We start from the raw sequence: 22,653 nt of genomic DNA, 5'->3' as shown, positions 1-22,653 counted from the left end.
ACTCATTAACTCTCTGACGTCTGTGTGTTTTTCTCATTTTAAAAAAAAAAAAAAAAAATCATATTTTCGGTTTAGCACGAAAGAACATTCTGTACCCCGGGAGGCAAAAACACACCGACGCACAGCCATCTTAATAAATATTTATTTATATATTTATATATTTCCCATCTGGACTGCATGCTTCCTGTTCGTCCTCATTTCAGCGTTTGGTCTTTATTAGACTGAAATATGCAAATGAGCTTGGAAAGGATGATTTTTTTTCTTTCGAAACACGTCACGCAATCCTCGTACTGTTCCTCCAATCAGCACCTCGTTCACGTGTTTTAATACTTTCATCGCTAACACATTATGCAAGGTTTCAAGATGTAGCCATGGCAGCAATCGTAGAACGGTAGCACGTTGTGGTGATGTGTGGGCGGAGCAAGACGACTCGTTACAAACAAGAACGCTGTCATTTCGATCACGCTGTTGGGACTGCCCTCGGTGCGACCGTTTCCTCACCAGCTCCATTTTCCACACTCGTGTTTTTTTTTTATTTTTTTATTTTATTCTCGTCGCGTGCGTAATTGATATCCCCCCCCCCGTCTCCACGCTGACCTGTTTCTCAGCGCGGCACTGACACACCTGATCGCTCATCCGCAACACGGACACCGAGGACGCGCACTCCTCCACCTCGCCTCCTCGTTTTCTTTTCAATTTTTCGTCTGCCTTGTTTTTCTCTCTCTTCCCTCGCTCCTCTGTCATATTTTCTCTATTTTACTCCTGTATTTTTTTTTTTTTTCCCTTCAGCATCATTTTTTGTTTCTTTATCGTCTGGTTTCCTACTTTTTTTTTTTATTTTTCTCTCCTCTGTTTTTCTTTTCCTCTTTCTTTGCATTTTTCAGTTCTTACCTTCCACAGTTGTTCCAGAGAGATTGCTTCACAGCTGGTGTGTGTGTGTGTGTGTGTGTGTGTGTGCACGCCTTTTGGCTCCAGATAACAGGATAACTAAAAATCAAAGACAAATCAAAGTGTGTGTGTGTGTGTGTGTGAGCTAAAACATTAGTGCATGGGGGAAAAGTGCTGAGTAGGACAGGCTATTCAATTCTCTATCATAGAACACACACACACACACACACGCAAGGTGTTCAGGCTTTTAAAGCCCAATTAGGGCTTTGTTGATGTGCTGAATTACAGCACAGTGGGAACACAGCTGAGGGGGGGAGATAAGTGTGTGTGTGTGTGTGTGTGTGTGTGTGTGTGTGTGTGTGTGTGTATTAATGGCCTCAACAGTAAATGCTCTCAACACGACCAACTTGATTCACTGAACCCTTCCACACTTATCTGAACCAAACACACGTGTGTGTGTGTGTGTGTGTGTGTGTGTGTGTGTGTGTGTTTTTAATTAGAACGCCAGAATCCCACTGAGATGTTGCTTGAGCTCAAATCGCACGTTTTTTACAAGACGTCATATTAAATTTACGTTACATACACACGTTTTATGTACCATTCGCATAAACGGCACTAAAAACTGTTTACTGTCTGGAAAAAAGGAGAAGAAAATGAAGGAGAAAAGAGAGAAAGCGATGAACCCATATGGAAAAGAAATAGCAGAAACTTATAAAAAAAAAAAAAAATATATATATATATATATATATATATATATATATATACCGTATTTTCTGGACTATAGAGCGCACCTGTATATAAGCCGCATCCGCTCTATTTAAAAAAAAAAAAGATATACAAGCCGCACCGGGCTATAAGCCGCAGATATCTATGTTGAAAAATTAGATATTTACTGCATGTACAGAACGATTTTGTACTGTAAATGTACATGTATGTACCTGAACAGATTCTTTCCGAACAGTGCCTTTTAACACGGCAGCAACTTTGCTGATTAAAACGGAACAGAACCAAGAGAAAATAACCGGTATTTATTTACCTTCATTTCTCCTGTGTTTGAAACCACAAGTCACTTTAATCATCTTCGCTGGATTTGAAAATAATTACCAGTTAGTAATTTGTCATGCGTGTTCTATCTGCTAATTCTTCTTTGCATTGATTTTTCGTCTGTCTTATTTTTGATTCGACTTCCGGTTAGAGCGCCCCTAGCGGTGGAAGAAAAATCCACAGAATAGCCGCACCTTTGTATAAGCCGCATGGTTCAAAACCTAGGAAAAAAGTAGCGGCTTATAGTCCAGAAAATACGGTATATATAAAACTTTCCATCACCTTCAGTTTATGTTTCACGTATTGTGCATCATATAAGGACTATGATTTACTCCTGAACGTGGCCACTCTTGCATTACTGTTCTGATAAATACGCAAAGTTTCATTTTGTTCAAATTTACTAAGGATCTTCTACACTACCGTTCAAAAGTTTGGGGTCACTTTGAAATGTCGTTATTTTTGAAAGAAAAGCACTGTTCTTTTCACTTTAAACTAATCAGAAATCCACTCTATACATTGCTAATGTGCTAAATGACTATTCTAGCTGCAAATGTCTGGTTTTTGGTGCAATAGGTGTATAGAGGCCCATTTCCAGCAACTCTCACTCCAGTGTTCTAATGGTACAATGTGTTTGCTCATTGCCTCAGAAGGCTAATGGATGATTAGAAAACCCTTGTACAATCATGTTAGCACAGCTGAAAACAGTTGAGCTCTTTAGAGAAGCTATAAAACTGACCTTCCTTTGAGCAGATTGAGGCTACATCCACACGGCAACGAGATGTTATTAAAAAAAATATCGCGTCCACATGGGCAACGGATCAGTAAAATATCAGGTCCATATGGCAACGCAACGCTTGCTGAAAATGATGCAATACACATGCCACACCTCTAGGGGCGCTGTAAGACGGTCCCATCAGAGACACCAGGACAAGAGAAGAAGTAAGGACGCATGCGCGTAAACTATTATGCGCGAGACTTCATATTAGCCACAAAGTCAGGAAAATCTGTTCGTAAAGTTACGTTATAATGACCAAATACAATGAAAAGTATTTTTCCAGTCTCACCTGTGAAAGGTAATCCCATGTGATCTCGTTTGGACGGTAAACCTGTTGGTACAGTTAAATGCAGCTAATCTTTATTCTCCGCTTTGACCTATCCAATATGGAGGCGAGGATGACGTATGATTCTACGCGGAAGGCGGCGTCTTTAATGGTCTGGAATAAATTGAATGCTACACGTTGATGGATTACTTTGTTCTTCTTCGCCCTTTTTGAGGAATGTATTGTAGGACTTAAACCAACATCTGAAGAGGTGAGATCGCTCCTTTTTTTTCCCCCATTTTTGCTGGCGGGATTGACTCTGCCCTAAGGGCTATTCTCTCTCTCTCTCTCTCTCACTTTGCACCATTACACAATAAATATTCACAGTGAAAATATTTTGTAAGCGTGTTTCATGAACCAAGTTATAGGATTTGTTGACATCTCGCATCGAGTTTGTTACACTTCTACCCGGCGTGAAGCACATGTGGTTGTGATGTCATCGTAAACAAATCCGTTCTACTCATCCAGACGACTTCGCAACGGCGCCGTTGCCAGATCTTTCCACTCTGGAACCCGTTCTCAAAAAGATTGCGTTTTGGGGCACCCAAAACGCCGGTGCCGTGTGGACGCCAGGCCTAAACGATAAACAATTTTATCAGATTCACCTGAATCCGTTGCCGTGTGAACAGGGCCTGAGTTTCTGGAGCATCACATTTGTGGGGTCGATTAAATGCTCAAAATGGCCAGAAAAATGTCTTGACTATATTTTCTATTCATTTTACAACTTATGGTGGTAAATAAAAGTGTGACTTTTCATGGAAAACACAAAATTGTCTGGGTGACCCCAAACTTTTGAACGGTAGTGTATCTGGTTTCACTGTTGTACGCTTTACATACAAGTTTCAGACGAAGGACATGCAAATTTCATAAGATTTATCTACATCTTTTCCATATGGGAAAAGGGAGAAAAAGTGACAGATTTTCTCACATCTTCACCGCTAATGCTAACTAGCTGAGCTAACCTGACAAGACTAAGTCCTGCTCATAAATGTTACTCATCTTTACTGCTAAAGCTAGCTACCATGGGCTCATCTGAGCTAACGTGCTAAACTTTCTGAGCTCGCTACTGCTAACATGAACTCGCTAATCTCACCTGACAGGATTTATTTTCATGTTCAAAATTACCACAAAAACTCACGAGACTGGTGAGATGTTGGACGGGATTTTAAAGTCAAGTTCATAAACGTTCACAATGTTTGCTGCTAAAGCTAACTAGCTAACACGCACTCGGTGTACAGGATTTTGGAGCCATATTCATAAATATTCATCATCATCAATGGTAATACTAGCTAGCTTGCTAATGTGAGCTAACCTGACAGGATTTTAGTCACATTCATAAATAATCTAAGATAACGCCAGCTAGCTTGCTCATGTTTGCTAACGTGACAGGAATTTCACATTTATAGGTCACACTTGATAAACTAACTTGCTTTTTCAATTCATATTCATAAATGTTCTGAAGCTTTACTGCTAAAAGCTATTACTGCTAGCTTTAAAGCTAAATGGCTAACCTGTGCTAACCTGACAGGATTATTGACAAGCTCTTTGAATCATGTTCATAAATGTTTTGAACCGTCTGTCATTCTTAGCTAGATGATTAATGTGAGCTAACCTGACAGGATTTTAGTCACATTTATAGTCTGCTAAGATGATGCCAGCTAGCCTGCTAATGTGCGCTGTGGGTGCAATCAGTTACTTATTGAAATTAAGTGAATAATCTCGTTAAATCAGTCTCATTAAATTTTGAAGGTCAATAATTAAAATGAATCAATCCCATTGAATCGTTTAATTTGACTCGTTTGAATTGAATCATACCATAGAATCAGTCTCATTCAGTGAATCATTTGGTGAATCGTTCAATGAATCGTTTAGTGAATCATTTGGTGAATCGTTCAATGAATCGTTTAGTGAATCATTTGGTGAATCGTTCAATGAATCGTTTAGTGAATCATTTGGTGAATCGTTCAATGAATCGTTTAGTGAATCGTTCAATGAATCATTTAGTGAATCATTTGGTGAATCGTTCAATGAATCATTTAGTGAATCATACCATTAATCCTGGTGCTTAATAATAAGTTACCAAACAGCTAAATTATGGTACATTTCCAAATTATTAAGATCACTTACCATATAACATTTGCACCCTTTTGAATTCTTCGAGAAGATTGGGGATTTCAGATATTGTTGTTCACACAAATAAACAGTTTGTTTAATAAATGAATTTATTATACAAAGATAAAAAGGTAAAATAATAAATCAATATATATACAAGCAGTGAGGTGTGTGTGTGAAGGACTTGACCATGTGTTTAGCCTCGTGTAGCTAACTACACGTGGTGGAGGCCTAGCTTGTTGGTAGCTAAACAAAAGAATGTTATCTAAACAGAACAAAGGATTAGCTCTGTGTTTAGCCTTGTGTTGCTAGTGTGAGTTTGCTAAAGGCCCTATGGCCTAGCTAAAGTGTGTTTGTTAAGCCTGGTGAGGCCTACTGAGCACGTGTTGCTACAGACAAGGGTATTAGCCGTAGCTAACTAAAAGCTAGCTTGTGGATTTCTAGCTGAGGTGTGGTTTATCAGGCCTGATGGCCTGCTGAGCACATGGTAGGCCTTGATTAGCTTTGTGTTGCTAAGCAGACAAAAGGGAAGCTGTAGCTAACCCACTAGCTCATAACCATACTGAATCCACTAAATCTTAATGACATCAAGATGTACAATAATGAAATTATATTGTTAGTAAGAATAAAATAGAGAAGCATGCACAGCCTATCTATTAAACAATTGAGAGAACATAGAACCAAAATAAATCAACACGCTGCGTGTCTAACAGTGTAACAGATAAACCTGGGTTTAAATTCACACTATTTCAAATAAAAGCAAATTCCTAAGACTATCCTAATTATGCCCAAATGCCAAAATCTTACTTAATCCTGCCTTTAGCAAGATATGAAGAACTATTCGCCGGTGTAGTCTCGGGCCTCGCCGTGGGAGCACGTGAGCCGCTCGTGATGGAGGCGGAGAAAACTTTCAGGTCCAGCGGAGCACTTGGGTGGTTCCCGTGGAAAGCAGAGGATTCTTGGTCCGAACCTCAGCGTTCGTGAGGAAAAGTCTCTGATCAGAATAAGATGCACAGCGCTTTGAGTTAAAAAGGATTCAATCGCTTCTTAACTTCTGACTGCCTGGGCTGCAGTCGTGACATCACTTCTAATGCAAGTAAACCGGTTGTAACTCGGGTTGAGTTTAAAGATCGCGCGACTCTAGAGTTTACCTTTGCCAAGGGTAAGAAGCAAAATCGCGCTGAGTGATGGATCTTGCAAGAAAGAAAACGTCTTTTTGGGGTGGAGAGCGCCTCTTTATACATCCAGATTCATCGGAAGCCAGACGTGAGAGAACCAGATGGAAGCGTTGTCCCATTGTTTTATGTTTCCTTGTATGATGACGTAGATGATCCCGCCCACGCGTGACGTAGGTCACACGGAAGTGGACTGGGAATTGTAGTTCTGACACAAGATGGCGGCATGATACCTACAGCGCTAACCTGACAGGATTTTAGTCACATTTATAGTCTGCTAAGATAATACCAGCTAGCCTGCTAATGTGTGCTAACTTACCAGGATTTTAGTCACATTTATAATCTGCTAAGATAATGCCAGCTAGCCTGCTAATGTGCGCTAACCTGACAGGATTTTAGTCACATTTATAATCTGCTAAGATGATGCCAGCTAGCCTGCTAATGTGCGCTAACCTGACAGGATTTTAGTCACATTTATAATCTGCTAAGATGATGCCAGCTAGCCTGCTAATGTGCGCTAACCTGACAGGATTTTAGTCACATTTATAGTCTGCTAAGATGATGCCAGCTAGCCTGCTAATGTGCGCTAAGTTGACAGGATTTTAGTCACATTTATAGTCTGCTAAGATAATGCCAGCTAGCTTGCTAATGTGCGCTAACCTGACAGGATTTTAGTCACATTTATAGTCTGCTAAGATAATGCCAGCTAGCCTGCTAATGTGCGCTAACCTACCAGGATTTTAGTCACATTTATAGTCTGCTAAGATGATGCCAGTTAGCCTGCTAATGTGCGCTAACCTACCAGGATTTTAGTCACATTTATAGTCTGCTAAGATAATGCCAGCTAGCCTGCTAATGTGCGCTAACCTGACAATTTTAGTTACATTTATAATCTGCTAAGATGATGCCAGCTAGCCTGCTAATGTGCGCTAACCTGACAGGATTTTAGTCACATTTATAGTCTGCTAAGATGATGCCAGCTAGCCTGCTAATGTGCGCTAAGTTGACAGGATTTTAGTCACATTTATAGTCTGCTAAGATAATACCAGCTAGCCTGCTAATGTGCGCTAACCTGACAGGATTTTAGTCACATTCACAGTTCACACTTGCTAAACTTTCTTCTTTAATTCATATTCATAAATGTTCTGTATCTTTACTGGTAAAAGCTACTACTGCTAGCTTTAAAGCTAAATGGCTAACCTGTGCTAACCTGACAGGATTATTGACAATTTTTTTTTTTTAAATCATGTTCATAAATGTTGATAATCGTCTGTCATTCCGAGCTGGACGGTTAATGTGAGCTAACCTGACAATCATGTTCGTAAACATTAAAAGAATAAAATAATCTTCACCCCAAAAGGTAGCTAGCTAGCTAACACGCGCTACACTGACAGGATCTCTGAAGAATGTTTAAATCATGTTCATGGATATTCATAATTTTCTGTGGTATCATGGGTTCGTTGGCGAGTATGAGCTGATGCGAGAGGATCTGTAATCCGTGAGCGAACCTGATAAGGTTCTGTTGGTGTTCCACACTCGCGACACGAACCTGACGGCATTTTTCACTCAACGTGCTCGTGATTTTCACGGTTTTCACTCTGATTATTCTGTGCTAATGCTGGCTAATATGAGCGAGCCGAAGGGAAGTTAGCATGGTTTTGGAGAGGATTTGTAAGTGATATTTTATGCTGATGCTACGTAGCTAATGTGACAGGATTTCTGAGGAAATGGTACCTCAGTGAGTGCTGCGTGATGGACAAACGTTTAAAAAACGGGTTCGGAAAGAGGACAAGCAGTCAGGACTCTCAATTAATCTGAGAACAAACAAAGCCTTTCATTTCTCTCCCTCTCTCTCTCTCTCACACACACACACACACACACACGTGCACGCACAAAAAAGCATTGAAGACTCAGAGACCAATACTAAGACAGAATTGAAAAATAGACAGATAATAATGGAGACAATGAGAGAGAGAGAGAGAGAGAGAGAGAAAGGGTGAGACTGAGAGGGAAGAGTATAGGAGGAGAGAGACAGATAGTGATGGAGAGAGAGCGAGAGAGAGACAGATAGTGATGGAGAGAAAGAGCGAGAGAGAGACAGATAGTGATGGGAAAGAGAGGTAGTGAGGGAGGGAGTGAGGGAGAGACAGAGACAGGTAGTGAGGGAGAGACAGAGACAGGTCGTGAGGAAGAGAGAGAGACAGGTAGTGAGGGAGGGAGAAAGAGACAGGTAGTGAGGGAGGGAGAAAGAGACAGACCCAGGTAGTGAGGGATAGAGACCGAGAGAGACAGAGACACAGGTAGTGAGGGATAGAGACAGAGAGAGACAGAGACACAGGTAGTGAGGGAGGGAGAGAGAGCCAGAGACACAGGTAGTGAGGGAGAGAGAGAGACAGATAGTGAGGGAGGGAGACAGAGACACAGGTAGTGAGGGAGAGAGACAGAGACACAGGTCATGAGGGTGAGAGAGAGACAGGTAGTGAGGGAGGGAGAGAGAGAGAGACAGGTCATGAGAGAGAGAGAGAGAGAGAGAGAGAGGTAGTGAGGGAGGGAGAGAGACAGACACAGGTAGTGAGGGATAGAGACAGAGAGAGACAGAGACACAGGTCATGAGGGAGGGAGAGAGACAGGTAGTGAGGGAGGGAGACAGAGACACAGGTAGTGAAGGAGAGAGACAGAGACACAGGTCGTGAGGGAGGGAGAGAGACAGGTAGTGAGGGAGGGAGACAGAGGCACAGGTAGTGAAGGAGAGAGACAGACAGGTCGTGAGGGTGAGAGAGAGACAGGTAGTGAGGGAGGGAGAGAGAGCCACAGATAGTGAGGGAGAGAGACAGAGACACAGGTCGTGAGGGTGAGAGAGAGACAGGTAGTGAGGGAGGGGGAGAGAGAGAGAGAGAGGTAGTGAGGGAGGGAGAGAAAGACAGGTAGTGAGGGAGAGAGAGACAGGTCATGAGGGAGAGAGAGAGGTAGTGAGGGAGGGAGAGAGAGACAGGTAGTGAGGGAGAGAGAGACAGGTCATGAGGGAGAGAGAGACAGACACAGGTAGTGAGGGAGAGAGAGACAGGTCATGAGGGGGAGAGAGAGAGAGAGAGAGAGAGAGAGTGAGTGAGGGAGAGAGAGACAGACACGGGTAGTGAGGGAGGGAGAGAGAGAGGTAGTGAAGAAGAGAGAGAGAGGTAGTGAGGGAGAGAGACACGGGTAGTGAGGGAGGGAGAGAGAGAGGTAGTGAAGAAGAGAGAGAGAGGTAGTGAAGAAGAGAGAGAGAGGTAGTGAAGAAGAGAGAGAGAGGTGTAGTGAAGGAGAGAGAGAGAGAGAGATGCGCTCTCTTGGCCTCATTTCTCATCATTCTGTCTGTGGATGATGAAGAACTCACAGCTCACTGTCGTTTATATCTCACACACACACACACACACACACACACACACACACACACACAGCCGTGACATTCATATCAATAGGGCCTTTTATACCGGCACTGTTTACTCCACCTGAGCAGCCTTAATGAGTGTGTGTGTGTGTGTGTGTGTGTGTGTGTGTGTGTGTGTGTGTGTGTATCACAGGTAAAGTGTCAAGCTTCTTTTGACAGTCAGATTTTAATATGTGGTGTGATGGTGACACAGCAGAGATGTGTGTGTGTGTGTGTATGCGTGTGCGTGCTATTTTGGATCTACAACCCCAATTCCAAAAAAGTTGGGACAAAGTACAAATTGTAAATAAAAACGGAATGCAATAATTTACAAATCTCAAAAACTGATATTGTATTCACAATAGAACATAGACAGCATATCAAATGTCGAAAGTGAGACATTTTGAAATTTCATGCCAAATATTGGCTCATTTGAAATTTCATGACAGCAACACATCTCAAAAAAGTTGGGACAGGGGCAATAAGAGGCTGGAAAAGTTAAAGGTACAAAAAAGGAACAGCTGGAGGACCAAATTGCAACTCATTAGGTCAATTGGCAATAGGTCATTAACATGACTGGGTATAAAAAGAGCATCTTGGAGTGGCAGCGGCTCTCAGAAGTAAAGATGGGAAGAGGATCACCAATCCCCCTAATTCTGCGCCGACAAACAGTGGAGCAATATCAGAAAGGAGTTCGACAGTGTAAAATTGCAAAGAGTTTGAACATATCATCATCTACAGTGCATAATATCATCAAAAGATTCAGAGAACCTGGAAGAATCTCTGTGCGTAAGGGTCAAGGCCGGAAAACCATACTGGGTGCCCGTGATCTTCGGGCCCTTAGACGGCACTGCATCACATACAGGCATGCTTCTGTATTGGAAATCACAAAATGGGCTCAGGAATATTTCCAGAGAACATTATCTGTGAACACAATTCACCGTGCCGTCCGCCGTCGCCAGCTAAAACTCTATAGTTCAAAGAAGAAGCCGTATCTAAACATGATCCAGAAGCGCAGACGTCTTCTCTGGGCCAAGGCTCATTTAAAATGGACTGTGGCAAAGTGGAAAACTGTTCTGTGGTCAGACGAATCAAAATTTGAAGTTCTTTATGGAAATCAGGGACGCCGTGTCATTCGGACTAAAGAGGAGAAGGACGACCCGAGTTGTTATCGGCGCTCAGTTCAGAAGCCTGCATCTCTGATGGTATGGGGTTGCATTAGTGCGTGTGGCATGGGCAGCTTACACATCTGGAAAGACACCATCAATGCTGAAAGGTATATCCAGGTTCTAGAGCAACATATGCTCCCATCCAGACGACGTCTCTTTCAGGGAAGACCTTGCGTTTTCCAACATGACAATGCCAAACCACATACTGCATCAATTACAGCATCATGGCTGCGTAGAAGAAGGGTCCGGGTACTGAACTGGCCAGCCTGCAGTCCAGATCTTTCACCCAAAGAAAACATGGAAGATACGACAAAAAAGACCAACTAGAATCCTACATTAGACAAGAATGGGTTAACATTCCTCTCCCTAAACTTGAGCAACTTGTCTCCTCAGTCCCCAGATGTTTACAGACTGTTGTAAAGAGAAAAGGGGATGTCTCACAGTGGGAAACATGGCCTTGTCCCAACTTTTTTGAGATGTGTTGTTGTCATGAAATTTAAAATCACCTAATTTTTCTCTTTAAATGATACATTTTCTCAGTTTAAACATTTGATATGTCATCTATGTTCTATTCTGAATAAAATATGGAATTTTGAAACTTCCACATCATTGCATTCCGTTTTTATTTACAATTTGTACTTTGTCCCAACTTTTCTCCGCCCCCTTTAAAACTCTGTCTCTCATTGGGCAGCGTTTTAACGATAAAGGAACAGGACGATGTCGCACGTCGGTGTTGTTCACGGGGATCGTCTACAGCAGCGGAATTCACCGGAAATTTACCTCCAAGGGTCCGATTTAACCAAGTGCTCCAGAGTTTGATCACTCTTCAAACCAGGAACCTTTTCAGGAACTCGGGAGCGTTCCGAGGAACCTTCTCAGGATCATGGAGAAGCTGGGGATTTTAGTTTCCCCAGGAAACCAAGTCATGGCATCCGTTTCCTAACCATTAAACCGGAAAGTCTGGTCCAATGAGACACCTTCAGTGAAATAATTTGCATAATGGCATGTGATTGGATCAACGGAAACGGAGCATCTGCGCCAGAAACGCCACGAGTTTGGGATCAGAAAAGTGGAGCGGCGGAAATGCAGCCATTTTGTTTTGTACGGTCCGATCCCTGATGTTGACTATAAAGGCTGTTGACCTAGGGAGCTGCCTTAGGATTGGAACACACACACACACTATCTGTACCTATAAATATATGAACGCTACTTTCCTTGTTATGACCTCATAGCCTTTGGGTAGCATGCTGAGATGCTGACACGCTGACACACACACACACACTGTTTACTTGTCAGCTTTTATTTGAGTTGCTTTTCTCCTTGGGGAAAAAAGAAGAACGGAGACTTACACGAAGAGAGAAAGTGTTTGTGTGTCTGTGATTCATTTTGTTCTGTACAACGTCTCTAAACGTATTAGAGCATCTCTTCTTATTTGTGTGTGTGTGTGTGTGTGTGTGTGCGCGCTAGTGCTCGTGTTGTAAAGTGATATTGATCTGCAACATGCGGTTCTTCAGCTGTAATCAATGTTTTATAATTTAATGGTCTGGAGAACCATTTATCTATTCAATACAAATGCGAGTGTGTGTGTGTGTGTGTGTGTGTGTTCCACATGAGATTTTGTTAGACAGGAACCCTGCAGGCGGTTTTTCCAAAAAAACACTCGTCCACTCCAGTTAAAGATACAGTTTCACTCCTGGAACCTTTTCAGGAACTCTGAATCATTTCCCCGGAAAACGCTGAACATTTTTTAAGGTTTCAGTTAAAAAAAAAAAACAAAAAAACACACACCCAGGAACTTCTTTTGGAATTCAAAACACATTCCAAGAAAGTATCGAGGGACCATTTCAGGGTCCGAGGAACTATTTGTTACAAACATATTTTTTCTCAGAAAATGGAACCCAGAGTAGATTTTAGGAACCGAGGAATGTTTTGACAGAACCGATTCCGATAAGTTATGGACGGGTTTCAGGAACTCGGGCGTGTTTTCTTGAGGAACTCAGGTGTTCTCAAGAACCTTGGAAGAACCTTTTTTTTCCTCCTCAGGAAATCATGAATCATTCAGCGACAGGAAAAGTTCTGAATGTTTTCAGAAATCTAATTTTCTCTTCCCCTCAAAACCAAGAACCTTTTCAGGAACTGACGAATTTTCTCCAAAGCTTCTCAGTAATTTAGGATTATTTTAACCAGGAACATTTTTGAGACCTGAAAAAAGTACTCTCAGGAATGTAGGATTTTTTTAGGAAATCAAAAAAAAAAAAAAAAAAACGTTCCAGGCGCTTTTTTCCCCGGTAACCCAGGAACATTTTCCCAGAGATTTCCAGGAAGCAAGGAGCTTTGCTTTTTTTTTTTTTTAGGAACTCAGGAATGCTCTTCGGAATTGAGGAATGTTTTCATGAACTTGAACGTTTCTCCAGATAACCAGGAACCTTTATAGGAACATGGTACTTTTTTTTTTCTTCTTCTTCAGAGAAACCATGAATCTGTTTGGGAATATTTGTTTTTAGAATCCTATTTTTTTTTTTTTATGAGAAGGTGAGTAGTGTTTTCAGGATCTCAGGAATGTTCTCAGGAGTCTCAGAATTTTTTTTTTTTTTTTCTGGAAACCAGGACATTTATTTTAGAAATGGAGTTCCCCCCCCACCAAGGAACCTTTTCAAGAACTTGTGGAAGTTTTTCCTTCCTGCTCCAGACTTGATGTTCAGCAGATGTGTTTCCTGTCAAATTTTTAAATCAAATTGAATGAAATATTTTTGTAAATGAGATTTGTGATGCTTTTTCCTGAACGTGACGCGTCACAGCAGCTTCCTGTCCTGAATATCACACAGCTGGGGATCGACACGTCTGCTGAGGAAATATCTCACACACGTCGAAAAAGTTGAGGCACACCAGCAAAAGTTGCTGTGTGTGTGTGTGTGTGTGTGTGTGTGTGTGTGTGTGTGTGTGTGTGTGTGTGTGAAAGAGAACTTCTTTAGTACACATAACTGAATAAACATTGGAGCTGAAAATAGAAACGGAGTCTGGGACTGGTGTCTGTCGTTCACTCTGCACGTCTCCAATCTGTCACTCAGCGCCGCCGTCCCCCCACAGAGACATGACACCGGGGTGTGTGTGTGTGAAAATAAACGCTGATAATCATGAAAATAAAACCCAATGAAACTTAATGAGCAAACAAAAAATATACACCAAATTCAGTCAATAAGTAAAAAAAAAAAAAAAAATTACTGTAAATTTTGTTTACAGTTGCATTTTTAAAAAATTGTTTGATTTCTTGTAAACGTCTCTGACTCTGTAAAGCTGCCGAATAAATAATCTTCACAGAAATGAAATAAAAATAGACGGAGCATATTTTATTTAAAATGTAATGAAGAGTAAAAGAAATAAAAATCGAAATAAAACATAGAAGAGAATTTATCAAACAGCGAATGAATAAATGAATAGTTGAGAAATTATTCCTGAAATTTCTGTCTGAAAAAAATTCCATTTTTCCTTGAACACCTTGTTCGGTATGAAACGACACAACTGTTTACAAATAAAAACAATTAATGATGCAAAAATGTAAACACACACATATATATGTATATATAACTGTGTGTGTGTGTGTGTGTGTGAAAAGAAAACAATAAATGAATAATAACTTTTTTTTCCATATAAAACTCCAGAATAATAAAACGGGAGAGCGCTGTGGGTTTCGGACGCCGTGTTTCCTCTCGGTGTTCATCACACATGACGGATAGAATAATAAACACTGTGTACTCTCAGGAGTGTTTTTACACACACACACACACACGCAGGGTTATTCCGCGAGGGAGTACACAGAGCAGTGTGTCTGAACGTGCCCTGTGTGATTGAGTGCTGCTGATCTTTTACACACAACAGAGTGAAAATGAATCTCATAAACTATCATCTGTCTCACTGTCTCCCCTGTCTCTCTCTCTCCTGACTCTCTGCTCCCCACCTGCCTCTCTCTCTCTCTCCCGACCTGTCTCTCTCTCCTCCCCGCCTCTCTCCCCACCTGTCTCTTTGTTTCTCTCTCCCCCACCTGTCTCTCTCTCTCTCCTGTCTCTCTCCCCCACATGTCTCTCTTTCTCTCCCACCTGTCTGTCTCTCCTCCATCTGTCTGTCTCTGTATCTCCTCCATCTGTCTGTCTCTCCCCACCTGTCTGTTGCTCTTTCTCTCCCACCTGTCTGTCTCTCTCCTCTCTCTCCCCACCTGTCTGTGTCTCTCTCCTCCACCTGTCTCTCTTTCCCACCTGTCTGTCTGTCTGTCTGTCTCTCTCTTTCTCTCCCACCTGTCTGTCCCTCTGTCCTGTCTCTCTCCCCATATGTCTCTCTCTTTCCTCCACCTGTCTGTCTCTCTCTCTCTCCTCCACCTGTCTGTCTCTCTCCTCCATCTGTCTCTCTCTCCCCACCTGTCTGTCTCTCTTTCTCTCCCACCTGTCTGTCTGTCTCTCCCCACCTGTCTGTGTCTCTCTCCTCCACCTGTCTCTCTTTCTCTCCCACCTGTCTGTCTGTCTCTCTCTCTCCCCCACATATCTCTCTCTCTTCCACCTGTCTGTCCCTCTGTCCTGTCTCTCTCCCCCACGTCTCTCTCTTTCCTCCACTTGTCTGTCTCTCTCTCTCCTCCATCCGTCTCTTTCTGTCCCACCTGTCTGTCTCTCTCTCCCACCTGTCTGTCTCTCTCTCCCACCTGTCTGTCCCTCTGTCCTGTCTCTCTCCCCCACATGTCTCTCTCTTTCCTCCACCTGTCTGTCTCTCTCTCTCTCTATCTGTCTCTCTTTCTCTCCCACCTGTCTGTCTCTCTCTCCTCTCTCTCCCCACCTGTCTGTCTCTCTCTCTCTCTCTCCTCTCTCTCCCCCCACCTGTCTCTCTTTCCCCTGTCTCTCTCCCCATCTGTTTCTCTCTGTCTCTCTCTCTCTCTCTCTCTCTCTCCCCATCTGTCTCTCTTTCTCTCTCTCTCTCCCCCCTTGCCTGTCTATCTCTGTCTCTCCCCCACCCATCTCTCTCTCTCTCTCTCTCTCTGCAGGTGATCTTCGAGGCCGATGTTAATGGGAGACGAGGTTTCATTGCGATTGATGATGTGCAGGTGCTGAGTTACCCCTGTGGTGAGTGACATCACCGTCACTGTTCTTTTACATCTGATGACATCATTAAAAGTTCAGCCAATCACAGAGATTCCTCCTCCCCCTTCATGAAGTTAATACAGTTAAACTCTCCATCTTTCTGTCAGAAGCAAACAATTCTCAGGCCACGCCCCTTTTACAGCTGCAGGCATGGTGGTGGGTGGGACCAAAATGGGACTCTGAATGAGTTTTCATATACAGTGGGGCAAAAAAGTATTTAGTCAGCCACCAATTGTGCAAGTTCTCCCACTTAAAAAGATGAGAGAGGCCTGTAATTTTCATCATAGGTACACTTCAACTCTGAGAGACAGAATGGGGGGAAAGAATCCAGGAAATCACATTGTAGGATTTTTAATGAATTAATTGGTAAATTCCTCGGTAAAATAAGTATTTGGTCACCTACAAACAAGCAAGATTTCTGGCTCTCACAGACCTGTAACTTATTCTTTAAGAGGCTCCTCTGTCCTCCACTCGTTACCTGTATTAATGGCACCTGTTTGAACTCGTTATCAGTATAAAAGACACCTGTCCACAACCTCAAACAGTCACACTCCAAACTCCACTATGGCCAAGACCAAAGAGCTGTCAAAGGACACCAGAAACAAAATTGTAGACCTGCACCAGGCTGGGAAGACTGAATCTGCAATAGGTAAGCAGCTTGGTGTGAAGAAATCAACTGTGGGAGCAATTATTAGAAAATGGAAGACATACAAGACCACTGATAATCTCCCTCGATCTGGGGCTCCACGCAAGACCTCACCCCGTGGGGTCAAAATGATCACAAGAACGGTGAGCAAAAATCCCAGAACCACACGGGGAGACCTAGTGAATGACCTGCAGAGAGCTGGGACCAAAGTAACAAAGGCTACCATCAGTAACACACTACGCCGCCAGGGACTCAAATCCTGCAGTGCCAGACGTGTCCCCCTGCTTAAGCCAGTACATGTCCAGGCCCGTCTGAAGTTTGCTAGAGAGCATTTGGATGATCCAGAAGAGGATTGGGAGAATGTCATATGGTCAGATGAAACCATTTTGGTAAAAACTCAACTTGTCATGTTTGGAGGAGAAAGAATGCTGAGTTGCATCCAACGAACACCATACCTACTGTGAAGCATGGGGGTGGAAACATCATGCTTTGGGGCTGTTTTTCTGCAAAGGGACCAGGACGACTGATCCGTGTAAAGGAAAGAATGAATGGGGCCATGTATCGTGAGATTTTGAGTGAAAACCTCCTTCCATCAGCAAGGGCATTGAAGATGAAACGTGGCTGGGTCTTTCAGCATGACAATGATCCCAAACACACCGCCCGGGCAACGAAGGAGTGGCTTCGTAAGAAGCATTTCAAGGTCCTGGAGTGGCCTAGCCAGTCTCCAGATCTCAACCCCATAGAAAATCTTTGGAGGGAGTTGAAAGTCCGTGTTGCCCAGCGACAGCCCCAAAACATCACTGCTCTAGAGGAGATCTGCATGGAGGAATGGGCCAAAATACCAGCAACAGTGTGTGAAAACCTTGTGAAGACTTACAGAAAACGTTTGACCTCTGTCATTACCAACAAAGGGTATATAACAAAGTATTGAGATGAACTTTTGTTATTGACCAAATACTTATTTTCCACCATAATTTGCAAATAAATTCTTTAAAAATCAGACAATGTGATTTCCTGGATTTTTTTTTTTTCTCATTCTGTCTCAGAGATGGAGTATTCGACATACAGCTCAGTGCTGCCTTCATTTGGGGGCTGTGATTGGTCAGGAGAGCTGTCAATCATTTCATCTGATATTCTGTGTGTGTGTGTGTGTGTGTGTAGATAAATCACCTCATTTCCTGCGTCTGGGTGACGTGGAGGTAAACGCAGGACAGAACGCCACCTTCCAGTGCATCGCCACTGTCCGGGACGCCGTCAATAACAAACTGTGGCTGCAGGTTTGGAAAAATGATTCCATTCACCGACTTTAAATCAAAATAAATCAATAAATAAAACCATGAATCCATTATCAGAACAAAAAACACTGACCGGGACAGAAAACTCCCTGTGAAAAGGAAAAAAGAAGAGTAATAAATAAATAAATAAATAAATCCAACAGTAAAAATGTAAAGGTTTTGTAAATTATAAACATCTATAATGTCACATTAAAAGATTATTTAATCACATTCTATTTGTTTTATGAGTGAAAATCGAAACGAGGACTAAAGGTCTAAAAAATAGTGTTTTTATGGTTTAATAAAAATAATACACATTCAGTAAATAAACTTATTGCTCAAAACGAACAAAAAGCTGTAAATAAGCAAATTAAATAAAGAAATCAAACATTTAAAAAAGTTTAGGAAAATAATACAAGAAAATATAAAGAGAAAATAAATCAACTTTTGAAAGGAAACATCCGATTTACATTTTTTTTTGGGGAAAAAAAGAATTTCAAGGAAAATTAAAATGAAAGAGCAAATAAATAAATAAATAAAAACAAAACAGCTGGAAATGCTGTAAAAAAATAAATATTTCCATTTATTTTATACGGATTTAAAAAATGAAATGAATAAAAGAATATATAAATAACTTTGGCTTTGGAAAGGAAATTTGCTCAGGATGGTTTGGGTTGGAAAAATAAGCGATTAGAATATTTAATCGCGATTAATGTCGCGACTGTCATAGTTAACTCGCGATTAATTGCAATTTAATCACACATTTTTGTCACATGAAAAACCATTGTAATTCTCTTATCAGCATAAAAAGTGAATGGGCTTGCTCACCGTTTGAACTACGGGGGTACTCGGGGGATCCGAGATCCCCTGAAACAGACATGAGATCCCTTGAAAACATGATTTGGGAAATGTTGGGGGGTCTCTAAAATATTGGCAAAATGATGTTTATTGACATAGCAATCGTGTGTAACGGGAAGCATTTGCATATCCGAAGTGAGCGCGCAATGGAGAGCCGCGCTCTGAGACAAGCGCAAGCACCCCCTCCCCCCCCAAGGGAAAAAAGGGACCCCCGAAAATATCGGCATAGTTCGAACACTGGTTGTACCAATGTTTTTTTTTTTTTTTATTGCAGAGCATAACACGTCTTGTCACAGCCACTGCTGATGGGAAAACGAAACCTAAGCCGAGCACCGTGGCTCTTCGGGGGAGGGCAGAGGACTCTGGCTGTGCGGGGCGTGGCATCATGTCACAGAGCGTTAATCTCGCGATAAAGAAATTATCGCCGTTAAAATTGAGTCAAGTTAACGCGTTAATAACGCGACATTTTTGACAGCACTAATATATATCAGGGATGAGAGTTTTCCGCTTTTCGGCGGAAAAATCAACCTTTTTATATTATGCCAAATCCGTTGAGATGTTTTTTTTCATTGACAGGGGTTGGGGTATGTTCCTTTGTGATACTCAAGCGTACGACGATGTTACATGTTTACATTTTCGCCATCTTAAGTCTCGCGGTACAATACGTGTTTTCTAGAATGTAATTGGCCAAAACATCGCTGGCGAGAGCATGATAGCCAATCATAACAGTTCTTACAAGAGTGCCTGCATCTGTTCTATTTTATCGAAACTTGCACATGTTCATCGTCGCTGCGCTTCAAAAATACGTTTCTCTTTCGTATCAGCTTTTTTACTCAAAACGCCGAATACAATTGACAAGCGAGACGAAGTGAAGGTACGTGAAATCGATGCTGGTATAAAAAACAGAGAGACAAGCTGACAAGCTCTTGTCTTTGGCCAAAAAGCTGAAAAAGAAGTCGAAATGATGAAATGAAAATGAGAAGCGACTGTGAACTATAAATAATTGTATAAAGTGTACATCGACATTATCCCATAAACTTAGCATTCATTTGATTTAATACATTGAACATGTATATGCTGGTCAGTAAATCTGAATTAATGCTGACAGTTTTGAAAACTGAAATATTTCTAAAGACTTTTTGAAATCATATGCAACTAATGAGGACATAGGGTGACTGACCTTTTCTCCCTAAGAAATTTTATTTAATATATGAACATTTTGATAATTAATAAAACTTACGTTTAATGTGAATTTTGTTGATCATGAATTGTGATTTTATTTTGATTTGAAACATATTATTTTCATGTAAATATTAGGGCTGTAACGATATGCGAATTGAAATCGCGATACGCAGAGCCACGATCCGTATCGCGATACAAGAAGGCAGAATCGCGGTACACTCTTTCAAACTTCTCCTCAGCCCAAAAACAGAGGCGCTTCCGAACTTCAATTTATGAATACTTTACTTTTTATTTAAATTACATTTTAAACTTACTTTTATATCTATTAGTAAGTCGTTTTTTCGCCGACCTGCGACAATCTTCTGCGAGTCACGCAACGTCCACACTCGCCACTGGCAGAGCATTCGTTTCTTTTAAGCGGTCGCCATTCTGGTTGCGACGCGGGGAGCGAATCTGTAAACAAGCAGCTCATTGGCTGGCTAGGTGTGCCACAAGCCAATCACAATCACTTGACCGGAAAGGCATGCAGTGTTGCCAGATTGGGCGGGTTTAGGTGCTTTTGAACATATTTTGGGGTGGAAAACGTTAGCAATATCTGGCAACACTGAAGGCATGTCTGCTTGGGCGTTAGCGGCAGTTACATTTTGACACGCGAGCAACGTTTCACTATAAAAATTCCGTAATTTCCATCTGTTTTCCGCGATCACAGAAAATCATTGGCCCTATTGGCCCTGTCACACTATAGCGTTTTGTTCGACGTTTGGTTGCGTTTTTAAAAATTTGAGAAACGCCGGGGAACGTCGACGTTCTTCAAATTAAGTTTCTAGGTCAACGATGTCTTGTAACGCTTGGGTAACACTCAGCCAACGTTCCCTCAGTGTCAGGCGACGTTTGTGGTCCAAAATAGCAGCAAAACCTAGCGTTCTCATAGCGTCCACAGCGCTTTGATAGCGTTATCATAGCGTTTGGGTAGCGTCTGCCTTGCGTCCAGGACGTTACACAGACGCTGGAAAAATTCAGAACGCTGACAGACGTTAGAAAGATGTTGAAAGAGCGTTACATGAGCGTTAAGAACGCTCGGCGAATGCTGACGAACGCTGAAAAACGTTGGCGACACGCTGGACAGACGTTCGATGGACGTTACACAGGCGTTAGGCAAGCGTTACCCAAGCGCTAGGCACGCGCTGGACACTCGACCCTGATGGGCTGGCGTCCGCCTAGCGTCCAGGGAACGTCCTGACTTTCGAGTAACGTTCGAGTAACGCCCGCAAACTTTCGTGTAACGTTCCTCTAACGTGTAAGTAGCGTTTTGATAGAACGTCCTGAATTTTTGTGCACACCCAAAACTATTTTTCACCCTCAGCGTTCGCCGATGTCCCTCGACGTTCCCCAACGTTTGCCGACGCTCGTCTAACTTTCTTGTAACTTTTTTCTAACGTTCTCGACGTTCCTCTGCGTTTCGCAACATGTTACTCGAACGCTGGTGAGAACGTCGTAGTGTGACAGGGCACTAAGAGAGTGAGACAGTGAAAGAGCCACCCCTCCCCCCCAAAAAAAAAAAATCTTAACGGATTTACACGATTTGGAAAAATGACTTTTTCAGAACCGAGAAAAACAGAGCTTCCGGCTCAACAGTATTATTTTGAGAAATAAAACAGTCTTTGGATATACATTTGTTCATTTTTGCATACATATTACTCATTCTCTGCAGTGGTCTGAATTATTTGTTATTAAATAGTTAATGTAAGTAAGTAAATGTTAATAAGTCAAATTTACTACTTTAAAAAAAAATCGTGGGCGTATCGAATCGTGGGTCAAAAATCGCGATACGAATCGAATCGTGAGTTGGGTGTATCGTTACAGCCCTAGTAAATATATAAAAAAAAAAAGACAACAGATATTTTATCTACTACAGCTCAGATTGCAGGAAAAGTGGTTTGTAAGGCCTTATTTTTCAAACTTTTCCTGGGGGGCATCTTGATTTCTGCTTTTTTGATGACCACCCACTCTCATCCCTGCATATATATGATTCAGTAAATAAATAAACAAATGCTGTGTTTATTGAACCTGATAAAGGTGGATTACAAAGTTTTTACAAAGAAAAATGAAGAAAAAAAAAATCCAGTTCTTTCCCGTGGATTAAAATAAATCAACAAACAGAAGAGTGAAATAAATTTGAGCGAAGCGTGTTCTTCGCTGTGGCGGCGTGAGAGTGCGGCCGCGCGTCAGAGGGAGCCGTTGATTACTGCACCGACGTTAGCGATGCCGGCCGGAGCTCTGATCGGTGCTGAGTGACGATCGAGTCACGAACCACGCCGTGTGCGTCGCCATGGAGACGAGCGACCGCTGCAGGAGGAAATGTAAATGCTGAGTGTGAATTGCGAGTTGGTGCTGCTTTAATTTTCCTCCGCGAGACGAATTAATCACAGCGTGACGTCGCCGTCGCGGAGTTTCACCTGCGTGCACACGTTTTACATTTTTCTAGAAAAAATTTCCAAAATGACATTTTTTCAATTTGTGGCAGAGCGAAGCCTCGAGCGCCGTTCAACACCTCGACTGTTTGATGTGGAAGCTGAACGATCAAAGCATCTCTCTAACGCGCACACACTCTCTCTCTCTCTTCCTGCTGGGAGAAAACGGTGCTGATGTGAGCAATAAAAACCGACTCGACTCTTTACA

The 22,653-nt window shown here is 42.1% G+C and overlaps 1 protein-coding gene across 6 annotated transcripts in view; it reads left to right on the top strand.

Annotated features, from left to right (window-relative positions):
* ptprk (protein tyrosine phosphatase receptor type K) overlaps positions 1 to 22,653 on the top strand; it is a 229,055-nt gene that overhangs the window by 79,442 nt on the left and 126,960 nt on the right. For all 6 annotated transcript variants that reach the window (XM_060913569.1, XM_060913567.1, XM_060913566.1 and 3 more), the window contains 2 exons: positions 15,918 to 15,996; positions 17,822 to 17,937. In XM_060913569.1, the coding sequence (XP_060769552.1) occupies positions 15,918 to 15,996; positions 17,822 to 17,937 (195 nt within the window). The remainder of the gene's footprint in view (positions 1 to 15,917; positions 15,997 to 17,821; positions 17,938 to 22,653) is intronic.

Source organism: Neoarius graeffei, chromosome 2 (assembly GCF_027579695.1).
Source record: "Neoarius graeffei isolate fNeoGra1 chromosome 2, fNeoGra1.pri, whole genome shotgun sequence".
NCBI classification, from domain to species: domain Eukaryota; kingdom Metazoa; phylum Chordata; class Actinopteri; order Siluriformes; family Ariidae; genus Neoarius; species Neoarius graeffei.
Note: the sequence above shows the minus strand (reverse complement) of the source record. Positions and strands in the feature narration are given on the sequence as shown.